This window comes from Lynx canadensis, chromosome C1, assembly GCF_007474595.2.
Source record: "Lynx canadensis isolate LIC74 chromosome C1, mLynCan4.pri.v2, whole genome shotgun sequence".
Taxonomy (NCBI): Eukaryota; Metazoa; Chordata; class Mammalia; order Carnivora; family Felidae; genus Lynx; species Lynx canadensis.
In genome coordinates this window covers 187488951-187512602 of record NC_044310.1, presented here as the reverse complement: position 1 = coordinate 187512602, position 23652 = coordinate 187488951, and the positions used below count along the sequence as shown (strand labels likewise).

Below are 23652 nucleotides of genomic sequence, written 5' to 3'. Positions count from 1 at the left end.
CTGTCAGTGCACAGCCTACACGGGGCTCGACCTCCCAAACCGTGTGACAATCACCTGAGCTGAGTTGGACGCTCAGTCGACTGAGCTACACAGGCGCCCCCAGGATTTCCTTAGTTTTTATTTAATGTCCTTTCTCTGTTAGCATACCGCGTTATATATAGTCGTCATGTCTCCTTAGGCTCCTCTTGGCTGTGATAGATTCCTAGACTTGTTGATGACCATGACAGTTTTGAGGAGTACTGGTGAAAAATTTTGTAGCATACCTCTCTATTGCAGTATTTCTGATTTTTTTTTTTTTTTTTTTGATGATTAGACGGGGGACATGGATTTTGAGAAGGTAAAGTCCATTTTCATCCCATCATATTAAGGATACATACTATTGTCAGAATTTATGACTTTATATTGGCCTTAATCACCAGGCTGAGATAGTATCTGTCAGGTTTCTTCACTGTAGTTCTTTCCCCCCCAACTCCCTTTCCACAGTGTACTTTTGGAAGAATGTCACTATGAGTAGGTCACACTTAAGGAGTGGGGATTTATGTTTCAACTCCTTGAGGGCGGGTTATTTACATAAATTATTTGGAATTCTTCTGCACAGGAAAATTGTCTCTTCTCTCCCATTTATTAATTTATTGAGCCATTTATTTATATCAGTGTAGACTCATAGATATTTATTTTACACTTTGGGTTATAATCCAATATTAGTTTATTTTGTTGCTCAAATATTCCAGATTTGTCCTTTGGGAGCTCTTTCAGTTGGTTCCTGTGTCCCTTTGACATACCTTCATAAATGTGGGGTTTGTTTTTTGGTGTCATACTTTTATCTTCATTTATTTTTGCCTATTTAATTTGCCTAAAAAGGATTATCATATTCTGATTTCTATTTCTTTAACTACTTGTGGACCTGAATTTTCTTAAGTTTATTGGTCTTTTCTGTTCTTTTGTGATTTGCTAATTTGCATTGGATATTGAAATATTTTGCATATCTTTTTAATTGAAATATTTTGCATATACTTTTCACCAATTTCTTTTGTCTATTTGAACATGTTTTTGAAATTTGGAACTTTAAAATTTTTATGAAGTTCAATATTTTCCAAAATGTTTTTTTTACTCAGAGCATACCTCTGTGAAATTCTCTCCACCCCCCAAAACAGTATTTTGGTCAAATATGTTTAGAAAATGCTTTACACTTTAAAATTTTTCTTGGGGCACTTGGGTGGCTCTGTCAGTTAAGCATCAGGTCATGATCTCACGTTTTGTGAGTTAGAGCCCTGCATTGGGCTCTGTGCTGACAGCTCAGAGCCTGGAGCCTGTTTCAGATTCTGTGTTTCTCTCTCTTTCTGCCCCTCCACTACTCTCTCTCTCTCAAAGATGAATAAACATTACAAAAGTTTTTTTTTCAATTTTCTTAATCTTTCTTAGATAGTCATGGTATACATTAACATTTTAAAGATGCTGAGAGCATCTATAATAAGGAATCACATTTTTTACTTTGTTTTAGGGTTCCCTGCAACAATTTGGCAATAGTAACTTTCAATGAAATATCCTAAGGTCTCTCAGAACTAGGGCTCCCTAGAACATACATGGGTAGATGGGGCACCATGGACACTTAAGGGTTCCGACTTCAGTGTTTTGAAGAGACAGACCTTTCTAGCCCAAAGGTGACACAGAATTCCTCTACCTATTCTTCCAGCTCTTATCTCTTCTTTTTCATTTAGCTCTTTAATCTACTAGGAATTCATATTATATATTTACTTATTCCAAGTTGCTAACTATCATCCCAACTTCATTTATTGGACTGTCTTCTATTCCCCACTGATTTGATAGTGATTTGACTTTTATACCATGATTATATATTAGATCTTACTAATACTTAGGTTTGTGACTGTTCTGGACTTAAAAAAATCATATTTCTTTGATCTGCCTTTTCTTATACTATACTATTTTAATTATTGTGGGTTTTGAACATATTTAGAATATATTAAAACTTGATGGGTGCCTGGGTGGATCAGTCAGTTGAGTATCTGTCTCTTGATTTTGGCTCAGGTCATGAGATAGAGCCAGGTTCTAGCTGGCTCAGGTTCGTGGGGGGAGCCCCTGCCTTGGGCTCTATGCTGACAGTATGGAGCCTGCTTGGAATTTTCTCTCCCTCCCTTCCTCTGCCCCTCCCCTGCTTCCCGTGCTTGTGTGCACTCTCTCTCTCTCTCTCTGTTCCTCAAAATAAATAAATAAACTTTAAAAAATAACATATATTAAAACTTGAAATTAAAGAATCACTGACATCTTTGCACTATTAGATTTTCTAATTCAAATATTCTGTACTTCAATAATCTCTGGAATAATCCATAATACCTTATACACCCGATCTACTGCAACTGAAGCTCTTCCCTGTCCACGTGTCTTTCCACTCTCCCCTCCAATGCCTGGCCTCCTCCTGCCTCAGGGATTTGTTGCTTGCTGTTCCCTCTGCATGAGGCTGTCTTCCACTATACATACACATGGCTCCTGCCTCACCTTTGTCAGAGTCTGTGTTCAAGTGTTCCCTTCTCATCTCTCTATTTAGAATAGTCATCCACCACCCTACTCTGGGGCTCCCCATCCCTCTCCACTGTTTTATTCTTTTCCAAAGCACTTTTCACTCTTCGATAAACTCGGTCTTTCATTAATTTGTTTATTGCCTATCTTACCGTGACTAGTATGTACACTCCATACGAGCAGAGAATTTTGTCACCTTTGTTCTCCAATGAATCTTTATTGTCTAAAAGAGTGTCTGGCACACAGTAGGTGTTTAATAAATATTAGTAGAATGAATGAGTGCCTGTCTGACTCTTTCTCAAGTCTTTATGTCTCTCAGTTACCCTCGCCCATTTTTTCACAGTAATGATTTTTGTTGTTGATGTTGTGAGAGTAACTTCCCTTGCTGAACTTTCTAGTAACTGGTTATTGTTAATACACAAGACAACTTTTGATAAGTGTATTTTGATTTTGTAACTGATCACCTTATTCTGTCATACTGCTGCTACTGGTTCCTTAGATTATTGCCTTGGGTTTTTTAGGTAGACAATTCTGTAGTCCACAAAAATGATAGTCAGGGGTTTTCTTTGGTCATTGCATTGGCTAGAATATTTGCTATAATCTTTAACAGTGAAGGATAATGAGAATTCTTGTCCTATCTCTAAATCAATGGAGGTGTCTCTAGTATTTAAGAAAGAAGGTATGTGGATTGTTGATTTGAAATACTCTACATCATAATGAGGAATTATCATGCTATTCCTATCTTGTTCAGAGTTTTAAAAAGTAGTAATTGGTGTTGAATTTATTTGGCATCCATCTCTGTGGTATTTTTTTACTTATTTTAAAATTATAAATGTAATGTCTTTGCAGTAAGGAATAAACTGAAAAGTCCGAGTAATCTTTCTTTGCCCACCACAGTTTTAGCCACTAGAAGTAACTACATTTCACAATCTCTTATGCATTTTTCCAGACTCCTCGATGCACACATAAATTTATACACGCATAGTACACCTGAGTACTTTTTTTCTAAATGAGAATATAGGATACATATTGTTCTGTAACTTGCTTTTGTTTTTTAAAATATCGGACATCTCCTTGTATCGGTACATCTTCTTCATACTTTAGATGACTGCACACCACTTCACTGCATCGTGATTATTTAGCTAGTACTCCATGAATGGGCATTTGTGACCAGGTTTTTACTCTGATTTTTTTTACTTTTTCTATTATAAATCTTGCTGCAATGAATGTACTTGTATGTATATCTCTATGCACTTAAACGAGTATTTCTAATGTATTTTTTTAAGTTTATTTATTTTGAGACAGAGAGAGAGTGAGCCAGGGAGAGGTAGAGAGAGAGGGAGAGAGAGAATCCCAAGCAGGCTCCATGCTGTCAGCTCAGAGCCCAATGCAGGGCTCGATCTCACAAACTGCAAGATCATGACCTGAGCTGAAATCAAGAGTTGGACGTTTAACCAACTGAGCCAATTAGGTGCCCCTCTGATGTATTTTTGAAACTATTACTCAGTTGACTCCCTTGAAGGAAACATTTTATATTCTTAGTTCCTAAGATAGTCTATGGAATTGTATTAAATAATGTATATAAAATGATTTTTGCCTAAAATCCTGTTTTAACATTAAAAACTAATACTGTGATTACTGGGATAAATAATAGCTAGTCTTACAATATTTATATTACATTTTTAAAATTAACATTTAACCACTATTGAGCTATTATTTTCTCCATTGGAACATAAATTAAAGAAAGCAGACCTTCTGACTTTCTCGTCTTGGCTAAAAACCAATGAAGTTCATGGATCTTTCACATATGTTCAATAAACTTCATTAGCCAAAATGGGCACTTGGCTTCTGGATTAGCATTATTTTTTTTCTCCAACCATTTTATATATTTTACAAGTATACAAACCCAAATACTAATAATTTTTTGCATGTATCATGCTTTGTAGAAACCAAGTGCAGCTTCTTCTATGAAGGTAAGAGGAAGAATGAAGGAACAAATTCAACGTTGCAAACTCTGTCTTCGTATTTTAGGGAGAGACGTGAAAAACCCTTTAGAGACACCTTACCAGCTGCACTTGTGAAGAGCAGTAATTGTTCTTTGGGTCAGCAGTAGAAAAATTCTACTTTAAATTGAATAAAAGAGAGAAAAGTTGATAAACGTCTTAGTGAACTGATTTTAATTAGGGCAAGAGAAGTTTGTTTTCCTTGCCAGACTATTTAAATCATCATGTCTCTCCCTGTTGACTATGGTGTCTTACACTGGTCCTGAACTTCTGTCATGTGTTACCTGGCTCTATAATTTCAAATCAGAGGGGTGGGATCCTCATCTCTAGAGTCTCTCCCAGCTATGAGTTACTCACCTGCTAATCCCCTTGTAAACTGTGGCATAAGAACCTTCACCCAGTTTCTCCAAGTTCAAGTAAGATGAGGCTGCCCCAAAAGGGAGGTTCTTCCTCTGCTTAAGGGGAATGGGGAGGGGAGAGAGGTGGGAAGGAAAGAAAGAACACATATTTTAGGGTTGACATTTTTCCCAGAGAAATTAGCATTGCCCAAGTATACTTGGGGCCCTCTCAGTACCTGCCCTAGAAGTAAAGGCCAGCCTCCTAGACAAGCATGTATTAAATTGTTCTACTTCAACATCAGCTGTTCACTCACCCACTGAAAACCCTGCCTCAGATCCTCTTTCTGAAAAGAATCACTGTTACTCCGTGGCCTTTTACTCTTGTACTTCCGGGCACGGACCGCCTGAAGTCCCCTGGGGTGAAATGAAGTCATGGAACATGATGCTTCTTTTAGGTCTGTTAGCTAGAGAAAAAAGACAGTACAGGAATAAAATGTATGCAAAGTCAAGACTCAGTGGCTGGCATAAAGCATTTTTTTCTCCACTTATCTGATTGTTACTCTTCAGATGTTTTCTAAGCCTCCTACACCCCAAAAAGCAAATCCTTTCCCGAAAGTCAGATCCTTAAAAAAGACCATAATGATATCACCTGCTAAAACTCTACATTGTTTCTTCACTTAAAAATATTTCTTTAACACTTAGATTAACCTAAATCTCTCTGATGGATGGTTTCCAATTTTTCTCTGTTTGGTTCAGTCTTTTCATGTTCTTTTAATTTATCTCTTTTGGGGAATAATTTTCTAGTATGTCATTGCCAATAATCATAAGCTAATCATTGTGATTTTGAATCCATAGCATACCAATACTGCAGCTTGCTTTCTGGGGCTCAGCTGTGTAACTTAGTACTTCAGATATTCCAAGAGAATAACTACTTTCTCAACTTCAAGTCACTGAATTTCGTGTAGCCCAAAGCATAGGATTATTTTTCCCTTTTGCTTTACAAGAACATCCCCAAACTTAATAGCAACAGCCATAAATTCTCAGTGACTTTAATAGAATTTTCTTTTTATTGTTTTTGACCCACCGCAGAGAAATCAGACCCTGCTCCAGAAAGGGAGTCTCTGAGCTCTCTAGTTTATCAACGAGGAAGATGCTCCTGCCGGGTTACAAATACCTCGATCGCAGCCTCCGCCGGCACAGGCGCAGTCCTCTGACAGCTGTGTGCATCGCCTCCCTCCCAACAGCGATGGCAGCTGCATCCAGGCTGGAGAGTCTTTGTACACAGCTCTTGACCCATAATCTTCTAGGTTCAAGGAGAAAACGCGCACTTGAACCTCTTCCCCTCTGCTTCTCCTGTCCTCGTTCGCTCCCTTTTTGCCAGAGGTCAGCAATGCTGGAGCTTTCATATGACTCACATGAGGGCTCTGAGCGGAGCAGCCTCATGACTTCAGCAGTTTTCCTTATCAGCGCAAGAAACTACATCGAAAAGGTGGCTGCCTGCATTCTTACGAGCACAACCGAAAACAGGACATCTAATATTGCATAGAATCAATCTTGGCACAAAGTTTTTTATTCCAGGCATAAGTTAGTGCTGTTAGTATACATAGCTTTTATGAATTTACATTGCTTATCCATGTAAATGATAATGATATTGATTAGGCTTCCCTGGTGCTAAAGTGGACATGTTGAGTATTTTCTCCCTGCCTTTCATCTGAAAGCGTTTTGCTTCCCAGACTTTAAAATAAATTTGCAACCTAGCCAGCTTTTAGTAGTGAAAGAAACCACAGAATCATAGAACAAGAAAATAGCTCTGTCTCTTTGCCTCCAAGCAATAGTATATAATATTTAATAGCTCCAGAGCGGTAGTCATCCATTCACTGATTCAAAAATGATCTAGTAAGCACCTGTATTGTTTTTACTATACAGATAGTGATATTATCCAATGGTGGGGAGTGAGGAGTTTGCATAAAATATCTCCTTCTCTTTCTCTCTTCTTCCCACTCCTTCCCCTACCCCTTCCTGCCACATAAATGTAATTAATGTTTACCATATTAATAGCATGACATGTCAAGGAAATAGCTTGAGTTAACTTTGTAGTGTTTGAACAGAACTTTTTCTCTCATAGACTCCTAATGTTATTGCCACTATAATGTACTAATCAGAATGAGACAGAATGTAGGATACACACACACACACACACACACGCACACACACACGTACAATCAGTATCATTAAGGGGTGAAAAATGAGTCATGTCTATTACCACAGCAATATTTATATATATTTGATACCTGAACCTCAACAGTTAAAAGAAAGTTTCAGAGAATTTAATTATGAACATTATGAACATATTTAATTGAATATGAACATTTCATTATGAATTATGAAATTTGAAGTTTTATTTCAAAATTTCCATAAGAGAAGAGATGTAAAATAGGCCAGTTTAAAGATTCACTCAAATTAGAGACATTTAGTAAAAAAAAAAAAAAAAAATGACCAGTTAAACTAATACCTCAAAAATTTTTATTTGGTTAAAGACCAAATAAACCTTTGACCAACAATCAACAGAAAGTGAAAGAAGTTAATTTCTCAGAATACTTAATTCTGTTAGAATTTATCATAATTTGGGGGCGCCTGGGTGGCTCAGTCGGTTAAGCGTCCGACTTCAGCTCAGGTCACAATCTCACGGTCCCTGAGTTCGAGCCCCGCGTCGGGCTCTGGGCTGATGGCTCAGAGCCTGGAGCCTGCTTCACATTCTGTGTCTCCCTCCTTCTCTGCCCATCCCCCACTCATGCTGTCTTTCTTTCTCTCTCTCTCTCTCTCTCTCTCTGTCAAAAATAAATAAACATTAAAAAATTAAAAAAAAAAAGATGTTTGCTAGATCTATGTCCAAAACAATTTTTATTATCAAATATTTCTGAGTAAGGACAGAAGATTTAGATGACTTCATTTTGAACTGTGAATTGGACCCAGTGCTCACACCACTCCAGGTTGGCCGGACCTACCTCAGCAGCCTGGTCAGTTTCATGGCTTGAGAAGTCCACTATGTTGTCTCAAAGCATGGCCTCCCTCTGTCACAGACCAAAGAGCCCCCACACATGAAGCTGACTGACAAGAGAGACTCCCATGCCTGGCCATAGCCTGTCAGGGTCAGGTGACACAATCGAGACATGAGGAAGTCCCGCGGAGTGCACTGCCATTATGATACCCACAATGTCTGTTAAGGAGGTGAGGCCAGCTCAGAAACACACTCCCTGCACCTGCTTGCTTTCCCTCCTTCTCTGCTTTGATTCCCTTTCTCCTCCCTTCTATTTCCCCCGGATTGCACATGACTTCTCCTCCTCAAAATTATTAAGTGTTAGCATGTAAGCTTTTGCTTCAGGCTGTTTTCAGGGAATCTGTATTAAGACAAATAGTAGCCATTTTTTAACAAGCAGTAAAATCACAAGTTATATACAATTTCAGGCTAGATTCTCCCTCCCTATGTTTTTGGAGTCCTTTTTCCTTTCTCAGTCATTGGGTATTCAAACTACTCTACTATGTTTAGCTGAAAATTTACACTTTTTCCAATATTTGCATTCTGTCTAAATTTAGCCCAATTATTAGGAATTATGGTTTAATTATAACCTTTCTAGAATATGTAGATTATCACAAGTATTCAACAGACAGTAAGAGGAGGAATAATGTGAAGTTTGTCAGAAACATTAAAAATAAACATTCATACAATGGGGCAATATGCAGCTATAAAAAGGAGAGACTTCTATGTAATGATAGGCTATGATCATCAAAATACATTGTTAGGTGGAAAAAACAAAATGCTTTTGTGTTTTTGTGTGACAAAGACATGAGGAGAAATACATTGTAGTCAGTAATTTTACTAACATTAGCAATATTGCTATTATTTGAAACTGTTATTGGTGTATTTTAGGATTAAACAAATACATAATTATGACAATGTCATCAGAACTAAACTTTTCAGCGTAAGAAAAAAATAGACATAAATATCAAATCAAACAAACCAAATAAAAATCATGTTATCTTTATCTTTTTAAGCAATCTCTACACACAATATGGGGCTCAAACTCATAACCCTGAGATCAAGAGTCACATGCTCTACTGAATGAGCCAGCCAGGTGCCCCCAAATCATGTTATCTTAAATTTTATTTGGAAATATCCATATGAACTTATAAATTTTTTTTCTTTAAAAACAAAATTCTGTCAGCCAAAAGACCTAGAAACAATGTTGACTCAATAGTAATGAACAACCTAGTACTCCGTTTGTGGTCTCTAAATACCATTTTCAATTAAAAAGAATCAAACATCCATGGAGAAATGGTGGCTGACTACCAAGAACATGAAAGCTAAGAAGTTATCAAGAAAGATGTCCCAGAACTGATTGTTAGCAGAAGGGAGGTGGATGGGGGCTTGAGTTAAATGGGTGATGGGGATTAAGAAGTGCACTTGTGATGAGCACTGGGTGATGTATGGAAGTGTTGAACCACTATATTGTACACCTGAAACTAACATTACACTGCATGTTAACTAACTGGAATTTAAATAAAAACTTTTTAAAAAAGAAAGATGTCCCAGGCTCATCTTATGTCAATGGAAGTCATCTTAAAAGGATGTAGTAGCCAACTTGAAGGGACTCCCATTTGGCTTAAGATGGGACAATGTGAGTATCAAAAAGAACAATGACTGCAATGGATTGAAACACATGAAATACATAAAATCCATACATGTATCTAAATAAAATTGTCACTTAGAGGTTTCTAGTGCACCAATTCATGACTGAATGTTGATAAATAAGGGGGGGGGGATCAAGTTTATTTTGTCTTTTATATAGAAATTGTTTTCCCAGTGTTATCAGGTAATTAATGAGGGGGAAATTCTTCCTTATATACGAATTCCAGCTAATGAAGAAGAAATGTTAGAAGTAGAAAATTCCCTATTATACAATCACAGAGCTAAGCAACAATCATCAATGAAGACTAAAATCATTAGGTAAAAGATTGATAAGGAACTTTGCAATGAAGGGTCAGGCTTATAACATCTGAGTCTACTGACCCATCTTAGGGAAATTTGGGATACCCAGCCACTATGAGCCAGGAAGTATACAGCATCACCTGTGATATATTTTTGGCTAAAGAAAAAAAATTTAGAGGCACCTGGGTAGCTCAGTCAGTTAAGCATCCGACTTCGGTTCAGGTCATGATCTCACGGTTCATGAGTTTGAGCCCTGAATCAGGCTGTGTGCTGACAATGTAAAGCTTGCTTGTGATTCTCTCTCTCCCTGTCTCTCTGCTCCTCCCCTTCTTGAGCTCTGTCTCTCAAAATAAATAAACTTGAAAAAAAAAAAAAGAAAAGAAAAGATTTGGAATCTAATCGTCTAAGATCTAAAAACAAGTTACAAGAAATATAGAGGACAGAGAAGTTAACACCACAATGAAGCAAACAGCCAAATCAGAAAGGACAAATAACTTGATTCTCTAGCAATTAATGGCATAAAAAAAAGTGAATTATAAAGTTTTGAAAGACACAACAAACATAATATGTAGACCTTGTTTGGATCCTGATTTGAACAAATAAATTGTAAAATGACATTTCTTTTTTCCCCAGCTTTATTGAGGTATACTTGACAGGTAAAAATTGCATACATTTAAGGTGTACAAGATGACATTTTGATATATGTATACATTGTGAAATATTTACCACAATGAGCTAATTGACATCTCTCTCACCTCACATAGTTAACTTTTTTTTCTTTTTTTGGTAAGAACAATTAAAATCTCTCTGGAAAAAACAAACAAACAAACAAACAAACAAAACTATTCTCCTAGCAAATTTCAAGTGCACAGTACAGCATTGTTAACTGTAATCACCCTGCTATGCATTAGATCTCCTGAACTTATTCATCCTGCATATCTGAAACTTTGCAGCCTTTGTGTTTTTTTAATGTTTATTTATTTATTTTTGAGAGAGAGAGCACAAGTGGGGGAGAGGGCACAAAGAGAGGGAGAGAGAGAATCCCAATCAGGCTCCATGCTGCCAGCCCAGAGCCCTACATGGGGCCCCATCCCATGAACCATGAGATCATGACCTGAGCTGAAACAGAGAGTCGGACACTTAACTGCCTGAGCCACCCAGGCACCCCTAAAACTTTGCAGCCTTTGACAGACATTTCCCCATTGCCTCCACCCTCAGCCCCTGGTAACCACTGTAGAACAGCATTTCTGAAATAAATATGGAAATTTAAATATGGTATCAGATAATCTTAAGAACTTATTTTTAATTTTGCATGGTGAATATGTTTTAAAACAATCCTACATTAAGGGAGGCCTACTCATTAAGGGATTCTACTTTATGGGTAGAATGACATAATTTCCTTGCTCTAAAATATTCCAGAAAAATAATGATGGAGATAAAAAATTTTGGTAAAATATTGATAGTTGTTTAAGCTAAGTGATGGATATATGGAACTTCATTTTTGTGTGTGTGCTTAAGAATTTTCTAAAAAGAAAGTAGAAAAAGAAGACTATTTTAAAAAGCATATTCACATGAAATCTATACATTTTGGTTACTTATTTGCTTATATTCCTTCCTAATGTCAACAAAGCAGAAGAGGCTTTAGATAAAAATACAGAAATAATAATAATAATAGTAGCAACAGCAACCACATCAGTGCTTGTTCTGTGCCAGACTCCAAGCTGATCCTTCCAACTTCATGACAATGAGTAGATACCACTATTATCCCCACTTGATCATGAAGGAACAGTCTTGAAGAGTTTAAGGAGCTTTCTCAAGGTTACTCAACTAGCAGTAGTAAAAAAATTTTAAGCTCCCCAAACTACCAAATTTCCCAAATTTTATTTCATGATGGTACACTGATAATAGTATTTTTGTTTTGTTTTGTTCTTATTTAAATTTTAGTTAATTAACATACAGTGCAATATTGGTCTCAGAAGTAGCATTAAAAAAACAAAAAAACAAAAAAAAAACAAACAAAAGAAGTAGCATTCAGTGACTCATCACTTACATACAACGCCCAGTGCTCATCACAAGTGCCTCCTAATACCTATCACCCATCTATCCTATCTCCCATCCACTTCCCTCTGATAACAGTATTTGTACAAAGAGCACAAAAATCTCAGTTTGGTTGCATTTCTCGTTAATTTTTTGGCCTAAATTTAAATTAGTTATTATACTCAGGATGAACCAGTAATAGGTAAGTGACTCTAGTTCATGAATCAGGAGGAACATGACATCATCTTTGGTCCAAATAAAAGCTATAATGTAGGATTCTTAAATCACATGTCTTCCTTCTTCCTGAAGTAGTTTAACTTGAAACTTTTACATGCTGAGAGTGCTGTCTTCTGACAATAAGCAGAACTGCAAGCATATGGGATCTGAGTCTCCTTTGTTCCTTTAAATGTAGCTATGGTCTTTATTTACAGCATATTACTATTGCATATTCGGTGTGCTATTTGTTTACTTGTCCTTAGTTTCTACAATGAAGTTGATGGCATAAATTCCAGTGTCATCTTTTTTCACTGCCTTCAAGAAAGAATAACATTCAAAACTGATGAGTAATTGAGAAAGTATGTGGAGCACAATGACCACATTTCCAAATTGCACAAGTTCTTATTGATTTAGAAGACAATTTCTGGAGCCCTGGAAATTTCTGCTCGAATTGCCAAATGCCCCAATTACCAGTTTTCTAGCTTAAATTCTGTGCTACTGGCTCTGATATTAGATTCTTGCCTCTCATTGAGGCTCTCTGCAAATTGTGGCATTGGCTTCTGAAAGAGCAGTTTATCTGTTGTGAATCAAAACTGTTAACTATAGATGGAACACTCAAGAATGCTGAGTGATTCCATATGTGTAGAACCACATTCTAAAACTACTGGAAAGCAATGACAGTTAAAAAAGACATTTCACTGACAGGTAAAGAAATCTAATTGTGAGGTGTTCTTGTGACAGAATGACTTAGCTTGTGAAACAATGCAATTATACTGAACACCATACCTAAAAAGGACCAATTATTTAAAATTGTAGGAATCCTTGGGAAATCTGTTTCTACAGACCAGATGTTTTCTCTCTGTTGTTCTTTGCATTTGTATGATTGTTTATTTGTTTTAATTTCTTGAGTTTGAATGCATTAAAAAAAATCCCAGAAATGACTTAAACTGATGTATGGTGCCCACTGAAATGGGGACACTGATTCTGTATTTAACTTTCCACCTTCAATATAGCAGTATGATTTTTTAAAAAGAGCAATTTAATGTTTTTATAAAAAATAGATTTGTAAATATAGCATAATCAGGTCTATAGCAAGGCATCTTCTCACATGTTTAGTCCAAGTCCTCCAGCTATAGGTAGGGAAAAAGTGACAATAATAATAATGCAAACACATGGGTAGTTGACTTGTATTTACTCATAACAATTCTGTGGTCAGAACTATTAAATAATTTGCCCATGGCCACACAAGCAAGAAGTGGTGGAACCAGGATTTGAACCAAGGCAGAGCAGCTCCAAAATCCATACTTTTAACCTGTTTGACCATTTTCCTCCTTGATACAATTTGAAAATAGGGAGACAATCAATCATACCAAAGAATCTCCAGGCCTGTGCTGGTCCTCCCTTCTTTCTTTAGGCACCATTTTTTTTTATCCTTTCTCACCAAACATTTAGGATACATTATCTCATGAATTCTGTGATGTAGATAATTATTTCCCAAAGTTTAGTTGAGAAAACTGGGGATTGTCCAAAGTTTCTGAGTATAGGTGTTAGAATTGGAATTTAAACCCACCAGTATTGGGGCGCCTGGGTGGTTCAGTCGGTTAAGTGTCTGACTTCGGCTTGGGTTATGATCTCACGGCTTGTGAGTTCGGACCCCACATCGGGCTCTGCGTTGACAGCTCAGAGCCTGGAGACTGCTTCGGATTCTGTCTCCTTCTCTCTCTGCCCTTCCCTACTTTCTGTCTGCCCCTGCCCTCTTTCTCTCTCAAAAATAAATAAATGTAAAAAAAATTTTTTTAAACCCACCAGTATTAACTCTAGGGTCTATGCTCTTAACCATGTCTCCATACCATGAACACTCAAAAGTGCTATGAACACTCTTTTCCTCCCACGCAGTGGATCCATCAACTTAGCATACTGTTCCCTTGTGTGTGAAAGGAAATTTTGCTTCTTGGTTTTCAGGATGATGTCCTAACCCACATGAAAGAACTTCTTCTCTGATAGGAAACATACATGTCTGAAAGTAGAGGTGAGATGAGCACACTCCATCTGCTGTCTTCAACTCCACCCAATTTCTTTCTAGCAGCTCCTCACAGTCAATGCAGAGTCAGAATAATTAGTCCACTACAGAAGTAGTGACTAAAGAATAATGGTACCTTGTACAACTTGACATTGTTAATTTGTGTGGAATGCATTATAAGATGCTCCCATAACCTTCCTTAACATTGCCCTAAAGTTTTTTGCTCTGTCAGAGTACAGTGGTCTAGCCTGGGAACCTGTCCATGCTGACATGTAGTACACTCCACAGTACTAAAAGCAGTAGAGTTTTAGAACTGTTTGAAATGTCTCCTGCAAGTTACTATTGCTTTAAAATATGCATATATTGTAGGTACTTAAATACAAATAAGCACAACTTACAAAAACTTGACCTTTATAGGTCCTTTCTGATCCCGGCAAATTCTGTGGCTGACCCTCCCCTATCTCTTTCCCAGGATGCCTGAACCCCTCTGTCCCTCATTCCTGAAAGCAGCCAGCCTGTACCCACAGCACCACTCAGTGGCCAGGATGCAGAACTGGCCAACTCAACTTTTCCTCCCTCTCAACTTCTTTTTCAAAGGAATGACCTTCCCAAATCCCAAATCTCTTCTCCCACCACACGTGACTCCTGCCAATTTTCTTTGGACTCTGCCACTCACAGCCAAAGTGATCCCACCTCAGGCAATCTCTGCCTCACATTTACATAATCGTATTTAAAAAATCTTTTTTCTTCTCCTTGTCCAATTACTTAATCAGTTTTTTCCCCTTCAACTGCATTTATCATATACATAAGACTAGCAGTTAGTAGGCATGGGCAAACCAGACTTGGCCTCAAGGCTCTGAAATTTAGAGGGTTTAACCACATTAAAAAACAAAAAACAAGTATTTTAAAACTTGTCAAAATAGACTAGGCCTCTGCCCCTCAGAAATACTATGCCCTCCCCAGCTCCCAGTCCCCAAGAGCCAGTTGGCTCCCGGCTATGGGAGAGCCTTCAGTAACAGCCAGAGAAAGTTGCTGGAGCTGGAGGCCCAAAGTAAGAAAAGCAAATTTAAAAAATAAAAAAGAAACGGAAGGGAGGGAGGGACAAGGACGAGAAGGAGAAAGGAAGGCAGAAAAGTATAATGTATGGGGGCACTGTTTATAGGTCTTCCTTCCTCACTGCTTCCCACCAGTGCCTGGATTGGGATGAGGCAGCAAGGAGCATTAAAAAACCCCACAAAACCCAGTAATCAAGACAAATCAAAATAATAAAGAATCTTATTGCAATATTTTTTTTTTTAATAAAAAAATTAAAGATGAGGGGCGCCTGGGTGGCGCAGTCGGTTAAGCGTCCGACTTCAGCCAGGTCACGATCTCGCGGTCTGTGAGTTCGAGCCCCGCGTCGGGCTCTGGGCTGATGGCTCAGAGCCTGGAGCCTGTTTCCGATTCTGTGTCTCCCTCTCTCTCTGCCCCTCGCCCATTCATGCTCTGTCTCTCTCTGTCCCAAAAATAAATAAACGTTGAAAAAAAAAAAAAAAAAAAAAAATTTAAAAAAAAAAAAAATTAAAGATGAATGCAAAAAAAACCAACCCATGGTCAACAAAATACAGTATCGACCTTTTAATGAAGACAAGCTGCTTGTGTGTTTTACAACCCCTCATCGCTGTGCGAAGGGAACAGTAGTTTCCCAATCAGCCCGAGAATCCCGCCGTCGCGTGGCTGTCAGTCCCACTGCCCCAGCAGGGCCGGTTGGTGAAGGTTGACAGGAGTGTGCAGATTGGCAATGCCGGGTTTTATATATAGATGTTTGCCGAGTTGTAGGGATTTTATTACTTTATCCCGATTGATTCAAAATAGGGCAGGATATATTGATCTGTGTAGATATAAGGAGGCACGTTTTCCGCTGTCGCGCCAGGTCCAGTATGGCTGGGCGGACGCTGCTTCCTGCTCGCCCTCCAGTTCCCCTGTGCGATCCAGAGCTCCACAGCTTCCATCCAACTCTCCATCCCTAAAACCCGCTTCTAAGTACCAGCAGTCATGAAAAATTACCCGCTTAATACCAAGGGGTTTTCCTTCTTGTTTTTAAAATTATAAAGTATTACAAAATTATTGCTTTCAGCTGTATTTTTTCATTGCAAATGCACATTATTTGAACAATATCATAAATCAAAAAACATTTGTGGATTAGTCCAGGAACAAAACTATGATTTACCTCGCTGTTTCTATGGGAAAACGTGTTCTAAGTTTCAAACGACTCACTTGCAAATAAATATTTGCTTTTTTGTAGGTTGGGACCTAAATGTTTTCTTTAAATGTTTATAACAATTTACAAGTTATACATTGTAACACACACACAAAAATGAGGGCCTTTAGCCCAAACCACTGCTTTTGATTTTTAGCAAAAAAAAAAAAAAAAAAAAAAAAAAAAAAAGTGACGTGTCATGACCAGCTTGAGATCCAGAATGCTAAGATAAGTCAGTAGAACAGGTTTTGTCGACAAAACAGAGACAAGGAAAGAATAAGAGAAGTGTAACATTATTAGGGACATATTACACAACTCAGATATAGATACAGATATTTAAATATGCTTTAATGGTTATTTACATCTCATAATATAGACTTTATGAATATATGTCTCAGCAACTCTCATATAGCCATATGCTTCCATTCTAAAAATAACATGTTAGCCATGTACTTGCCTACATCTGGTGATTAGTCATTCAATCCACTAATTATTCCTAATATGAGATGAGTAGAAGCATTTCTATTTAAATAATTCCCCTAAATTACAATGTCATCAGCAGATCTTTGCTCCTCATTTGAGACATTACCCTCTTTCATGAAGTTCAGCCACAGGGTAATGTGCTCCCTGATGTCAGTGAGAGTTGGGTACCCCTATCTTGTCCTTCAGCCATTTAGAATCTCAGCATCTGTTTTTAAAACAAAGGTCTAAGTTATTTTTAACTACCCTTCTTATCAGGAGAGAAACCTAATCTAATTCAGTAAGAATAAAAAGTGTAAAACACTTGGCTTCTATTTTAATGGTTAAGTAAAACAAGATACACAGACTAAAACTCTACTTTGAAGGCCCAAAAGGTTTTTCTGTGTTATATTTGAAAAATTCCTCTTTGATCACTTCTCAAAGTTCCCCTACATACCTATGGAATGAAGGCTACATTCTTCAGCCTGGCTTCGCACAACCTGACTATCCTGCCCTGTTTACCTCTGTTCCCCAGTCATCCACTTACTCTTCACTGCATTCACACCTCAATGTCCAACAAACCTTCCCTGCTGTTGTGACTGAACTTTCCCGTGCTCTCATCTGATATGTTCCTCCCTCCCCTGGAGCTGTTCCTCCTTCAAGTCCTACCTGAGGTTACAGCTCTGCTCTGAACCTTTCCTTGCTTCTGTGATCCCTCTCCCACCACTACCCCCAGTCTCTCTCAAGGCTGAACTCCTGGATCACTGATCGTCTCAGGTGTGCATTCTAATCATTGTTTTGATTGTTTTCCTAACAAGTTAAGTATCTTCTTTGAGGGCATGAACTATATCTTATACTCCATTCAGATTGGCTGTTAATTAGATAATAGCATTTATGTATGTGTGTGAATGCAGCCCCACCCCCACACATATACACATACATGTACAGGGTGGGAGCCTAGAACCAGTGTTTACTTGTTCATTTTGACCCTACTCTGAGGCATGTCCTTGTATACTGCCCTCCCATGAATGTCATTCTCAGTTTCTGATCCTGGCCTTTACTAACCCTGTTACTTCTTTTCTGTCAACCTCTATCATCTCTTTTTTTGAACTCTACTTTTTATCTTAGTCCTGAACTCTCTATTCTACAACTGATCCAGTAGGAGCTGAAGTAGGGGGAAGATAGGATTTGGAGTTTGAAGATCTAGACCTCAGTTTGAGACCCTCTCCCACTTAGAGTAGTTCGATTAACTTGGAAAGTCAGAGGGCCCCAATTACTTCATCTGTATTTTAGGAATGATTATACCAATCAGGTTGAGAATAAAATACGCATGAAGCATTTTGCAAATAGCATAAAATATACTGTATTGCAATATTATTAAAATTAGCCCAAATAGCATTACTTCCCAGAGGCTTCATCACCCCTGCCTCCCCCCCACCCACATTCATACAAGAACTCACTGATTGCCCCAGGGCAGGTAAACCATTGCCTTCAATCCTTTTGCCCTTTGAGTGCAGGAGGATTCTTGTCTTCTGTGACTTCTAAGGATAGGATTGTGGGAGAATCACTCCTCAGTTCCTCTCAGTGGCCAATCAATCAGAGGATATGAATCAGAACCAATGTCAGTCAGGGTGGTTTATGTCTATAACAATGAACTGCATTTCAACAAATTGGTAAATTGCTAGATCTCAATAAACAATTTTATTGAACAATTACTAAAGTGCAAGGTGCTGTGCTATTCTCTAGGGAATTTAAAAATGAGAAAAACACTATCTGGGAGCTTAGAATCTAACAAGAGAGACATACAGGTTTGCAAATTAGTATAATATATGTCATGCTAAAAAAACCCTATATTTATAAACAGATTCAACTCAGATTGTGTGCTGTCAGTATTGAGTCTATGACAATCTATAGAAAGACATGTTTGAATATTTTTCTTCTTTGCAAGGTCATATTCTTTCCAATAGGAAATCTAGGTTTGCCTTCACATCAACTATTTGTGTTTCTTTTTTTTTTTTTTTTTCCTTTGCAAGGTCACATTCTTTCCAATAGGAAATCTAGGTTTGCCTTCATATCAACTATTTGTGCTTTATTGTTGTTGTTTTTAATGCTTGGGCTTTGGGTACCTATTCTATATCTTCACTCCACACCCCCTCCAGCTACTGCCCCAAGTTTATATCTCAGTTCACAGCAAAACTTCTTGAAGGTGATGTCTTTACTTTCTTACCTCCTATTCTCTCTTTAAGTCGCCCTCAATAAAACCTCTGCATTTACTGCTCCACTGAACTTGCTCTTGCCAAGTCACCAGGCAGTCCATCTTATCAAATCCAAAGGCTTATTAGACCTTATCTCTACTGTTTAGCAACATTCAACACCATTTATGTCACTCTTCTTGAAAGCCTCTTTGATTTCTGTGACGTGGGCACTTTCCTAGTTTTCTTCCTACTTTTGTGGGGACTTCTCTGCAATTATCTTTCCTGCCTCCTCCTCTGATCAACTTCCAAGTTTGGGCAATCCCATGCACAGTCCTTATCTCCACTTTCCTCCCAGATAATTTCATCTAATCCCTTCAGCTTTGAATGGCACCTATGTGCAAAGGACTCTCAAATCTCTATCTCCAGCCCCGATTTCTCCCTAGAAGACCAACTGCCAATTTGACATTTCCCCTTGGATGCCAAAAAGGTATCCCAAAGTCATATGCCAAAAACAGACCCCTTGAACCAAGCTGAGATGCTTCTTATTAGTCTTCTCTAGTTCAGAAAATGTATTTCCTATGAATCAGTTGTTCAAGAAAAAAACTCAGGCAGTATATGAATTGAATATCATGTCTGATCCATCATTAAATTATGCCAATTCTGCTTCCAGAGGATATCTCAAATCTATCTAATTCTCAGCTCTAAATCTGGTAACAATGTGTTAGTTCAAATAAAGGCAAATACATAATTTAAAAAAATCTATCCAATTCTCAATTCGTACTGTGATCGCCCTAGTCCAAGGCATCATCATCTCTCCTCTGACTTAATGCAATACTTCCTACTTAGTCTCGCTGTTTCTATTCATACTCTCCTATAATATATTCATTCAGAATGAACTTAAAAATATTAATATTACTAAATCTCAGTTGTTACGTAAGCTTCTTTTTAATATTCTGTGTAATGAAGTAGGAAGTACACGTAAAGCACTATACAGAATGAACTTTTTCAAAAGTATAAATCAGATCAGATGATTTCCCCACTTAAAACTTTCTTCCGATGATTTCCCTTACATTTAGAATAAAAACAAAATCATATCCTGGCCTACCAACCCCTACATAATCACTACAACCTCATTTGCTACCACTCTTCTCTCTCATACACTCTGCTAGATATTTTTGCCTTCTTTCTGTTTCTCAAACACAAGTATTTCTCCCACTCAGAACCCAGCAGGATTCTGAACTAGAGTCTCCCAATCTTTTCAATTTCTAAATAGAGGAGAAATTTAGAGGGCGCCTGGGTGGCTCAGTCGGTTAAGCGTCTGATTTCGGCTCAGGTCATGATCTCATGGTTTGTGAGTTCGAGCCCTGCGTTGGGCTCTGTGCTGACAGCTCAGAGCCTGGAGCCTGTTCTGGATTCTGTCTCCCTTTCTCTCTGCCCTTCCCCCACTCACACTCTGTCTCTGTCTCTCTCAAAAATAAATAAACATTAAAAAAAAATTAAATAGAGGAGTGTCCCAGGGCTCAAGCCTCAGACTACCTCACTTTTCCATCAACAAGTTCCAAAGCCCTGCTTTCTCCTTTAACACAAGACTCCTATATACAACTGCCTACTTGACAACTCCATTCAGATGCCTAATAACCATATAAACTATAACATGCTCAAATATGAACACATGGTACCTCCTCTCCATTTCCCCATACGTTCCCTCCCCGCAGTCTTGCCCATCTCAGTGATGTGACAACACATTTCTACCAATAACTTAGGCTTTAATTTCTCTTTCTCTCAAAGCTCATGCCTAATCCATGAACAAATATTTAGGCCCTACTTTCAAAATACATCAGGAATAGAACTCCTTTTTGCCTTTTCCTCCATTGCCACTCCATTGCCATTGCTTGGCCAATATGACTGCCTCAACTATTGCAATAGCCTCTTTCTGATCTCTCTGCTTCCACTCAAACTCTTACACTCTGATCACTCTGCACAGAGCAGAAGAGTCATCTCTTTAAAACAGCATCCAGATTACAACAACCCCAAGGATGGCCCTGCAGCGTTGCCCATATCATTCAGATAAGCCCAAAGTCCTTTCCTTGGCCCAAAGGATCTGTCCCCAGACCACATCATTATCTACCTGATACTCTCTTATCTCTTACCTTTCCACCTTTTTAAATTCGGCTCTAGTCTCACTCAGCTTCTTTCAAACTTTTCTCATTCAGCTCCAGCCACACCACCCTCCTAGCCTTTGCTAGTTACAGACTGTCAGATATCCACAAGGTTTGCCCTGGCTTCTTTACAGATCTGTTCAGATATGTTACAGTCCTTTTAGAAGAGAGATTTTTCCTGCTAACCTTATATAAAATTGCACTCTTTTCTATCTACTCTCTTACCTTTATTGTTCACAACATTAATATGTGCTTATATGCCACATACCATTCTAAAAAATTTACATGTAAACCTCCCATCACCCTGTAAAGTAGATAACTACCCCTGTTTTGTAGATGAAGAAACAGAGGTACACAGAAGCTAAATAACTTGTGCTAAGGTCTCAAAGCTAGTAAGTGCTGGAGCTGAGATTTGAACCTAGGCTGTCTGGCTAAAAGCACGTGCTTTTAGCTATTACACTATTTTGCCTCTTTATAGCCCAGTCACCACCATATTCGTTTATTAGTTCTCACTCTTCCCACTTGTTTCAGGTGTTGCTGCATAACCAACCATCCCAAAACTTAGCGGTTAAAAGAAACAATTTCTTATTTTTTTGCGAATTTGGGCCAGGAATTCAGGCAGGGCTTGAATAGGCTGTTCTGCTCCACTTGCCACTGGCTGGTGTCACTCATCTGCATTCAGCCAGTAACTGGGCTGGCCTGGAAGGTCCCGGAAGCCTCCGCTCATATTTTGGCACTATAATGCTCTTCCTCGTGGCCTATCTCTCCACATCGTCTCTTATCAACCTGTAATATAGTTGAAGCTTTTTTAGAGCATGGCAGCTGGCTTCTCAGAGGGCGATGTGGAAGCTGCCAGTTGTGTAAGGCCTTGATTCAGGAGACTCAGAACTTCATTTCTGCCATATTCTGTTAGTTAAAAAAAAAAAAAATCACAAAACTAGCCCATATTCAGGTGAAGAGGAAATAGACTTCATCTCTTGACATCAACAGTGGCATTTGTCTACATGGAGGGAGGAATTAATAGCTGCTATCTCTAGAGACTATCTTCCACACTACCAGAGTGCAAGTTCCACTAGAGCGGAGATCCTTGTTTGTTTTGTTCATTATCATGCCTCTTTAGTGCCTAGAATAATGCCTGACACATAATAAGTGTGCAATAAATATTTAGTCTAAGAATTAAGGGACAGTTGAAAGAAAGTCTGAAAAGGTAAAGGAAAGGTCTGAAGGGGTAGGGGTAAAACCCAGAAGGAGTGTGTCCCAGAAATCAAGGAGGAAATGAGGGAAAGGAAGACTGAAAATTATATACTTCTTTTCACATTTAGAAGTTTTATAAATAAGTAAAAAGTATATTCAAACCACATTTGTAAAGTTACAAACTAAAAAAGTGAAATATGCCATAGAGTGAAAAGTGAGTTTTCCTCCCACCTTTGTTCCTAATTCTCCTTTCCAGTGTCAGTAACCTTTTAATGTATCCCTTCAGAGCTCATATACGCTTATAGAAAGAAAAGGATATATACCTTTGTCTCTCTCAAACACACACACCTAACACACAATTGGTCGACTACAATAAACATGACTCAGCATTTACCTTTTTTTAATCTTAACAACCTAACTTCCAGACCATTCCATATCAATACATATAGATTATTCTTTCTTTTAAATAGCTGCACAGAGTGGCTCCATTCTGAGACTGTATCACTAGATTCCAAAATTAGGAGGTGACTACTGGTTTCAGTAGGTCTGAAAAAGTAGAGATTGCAGACTGAGATGAGGAAGATTGGAAGGTTAGAAGGTAAAGGGAGAAAAGTAGGTTGCAAACAAAAGAAGGACAGAAGAAAAAGACATTAAAAATGTGATAGGTAGGAACAGGCTTATATAGTGAGGAATAAGAGTAATAAGAGAGGGGTGCCTGGGTGGCTCAGTCAGCTGAGCTACCTTGATTTCAGCTCAGGTCATGATCCCAGGGTGGTGGGATAGAGTATGGCATGCTCTCTCTAAAATTAAAAAAAAAAAAAAAAAAAAAAAAAAAAGAGTGGTAAGAAAACCAGAGATTGAAAATATAAAAAAGGAAAAACAGAAAAGAAAAGAAAATATACAAAAAGGAAGGGATAAGTAATGGGGCAAGATCTCTAAGGGGATTGGAAGGGATCCTGAATTCAGGTGGAGGGATACATCTTGACAGGACAGAATGTCTCTTCTAAAGAGAAAGAGGGAGAAGGAAAGGAAGGTAAGGGCTGTAGGTAGGTTTTGTAACAGTGGTTGGTGGGGCTTAGGGAAGTTCATCCCTAGTAGTCTCAATTTCCTCAGAAACGTAGGAGACGGTTTTTAAATTATTTTTAAAACTCTTTGCCAAAGGGGGTGGGTGGGTAGAGCTCAGATAGCATTGTGGGGGGTCGGGAATGGAAGGCGAAGGGAAAAGAAATTCTTAGTAGCGATGTGTTAAGGATTTGTTTAGGTTTAGCAA

At 38.2% G+C, this 23652-nt stretch overlaps 1 protein-coding gene across 2 annotated transcripts in view; it reads right to left on the bottom strand.

Moving 5' to 3' along the window:
- Positions 1 to 6211, bottom strand: part of CDK15 (cyclin dependent kinase 15) — an 80424-nt gene extending 74213 nt beyond the window's left edge. For both annotated transcript variants that reach the window (XM_032594159.1, XM_032594160.1), the window contains exons 1-3: positions 6051 to 6211; positions 5191 to 5340; positions 4896 to 4990 (exon numbers count right to left, since the gene is read on the bottom strand). In XM_032594159.1, the coding sequence (XP_032450050.1) occupies positions 4896 to 4990; positions 5191 to 5340; positions 6051 to 6173 (368 nt within the window). In that variant the 5' untranslated portion in view covers positions 6174 to 6211. The remainder of the gene's footprint in view (positions 1 to 4895; positions 4991 to 5190; positions 5341 to 6050) is intronic.
- Between the last annotated feature and the right edge of the window lie 17441 nt (positions 6212 to 23652).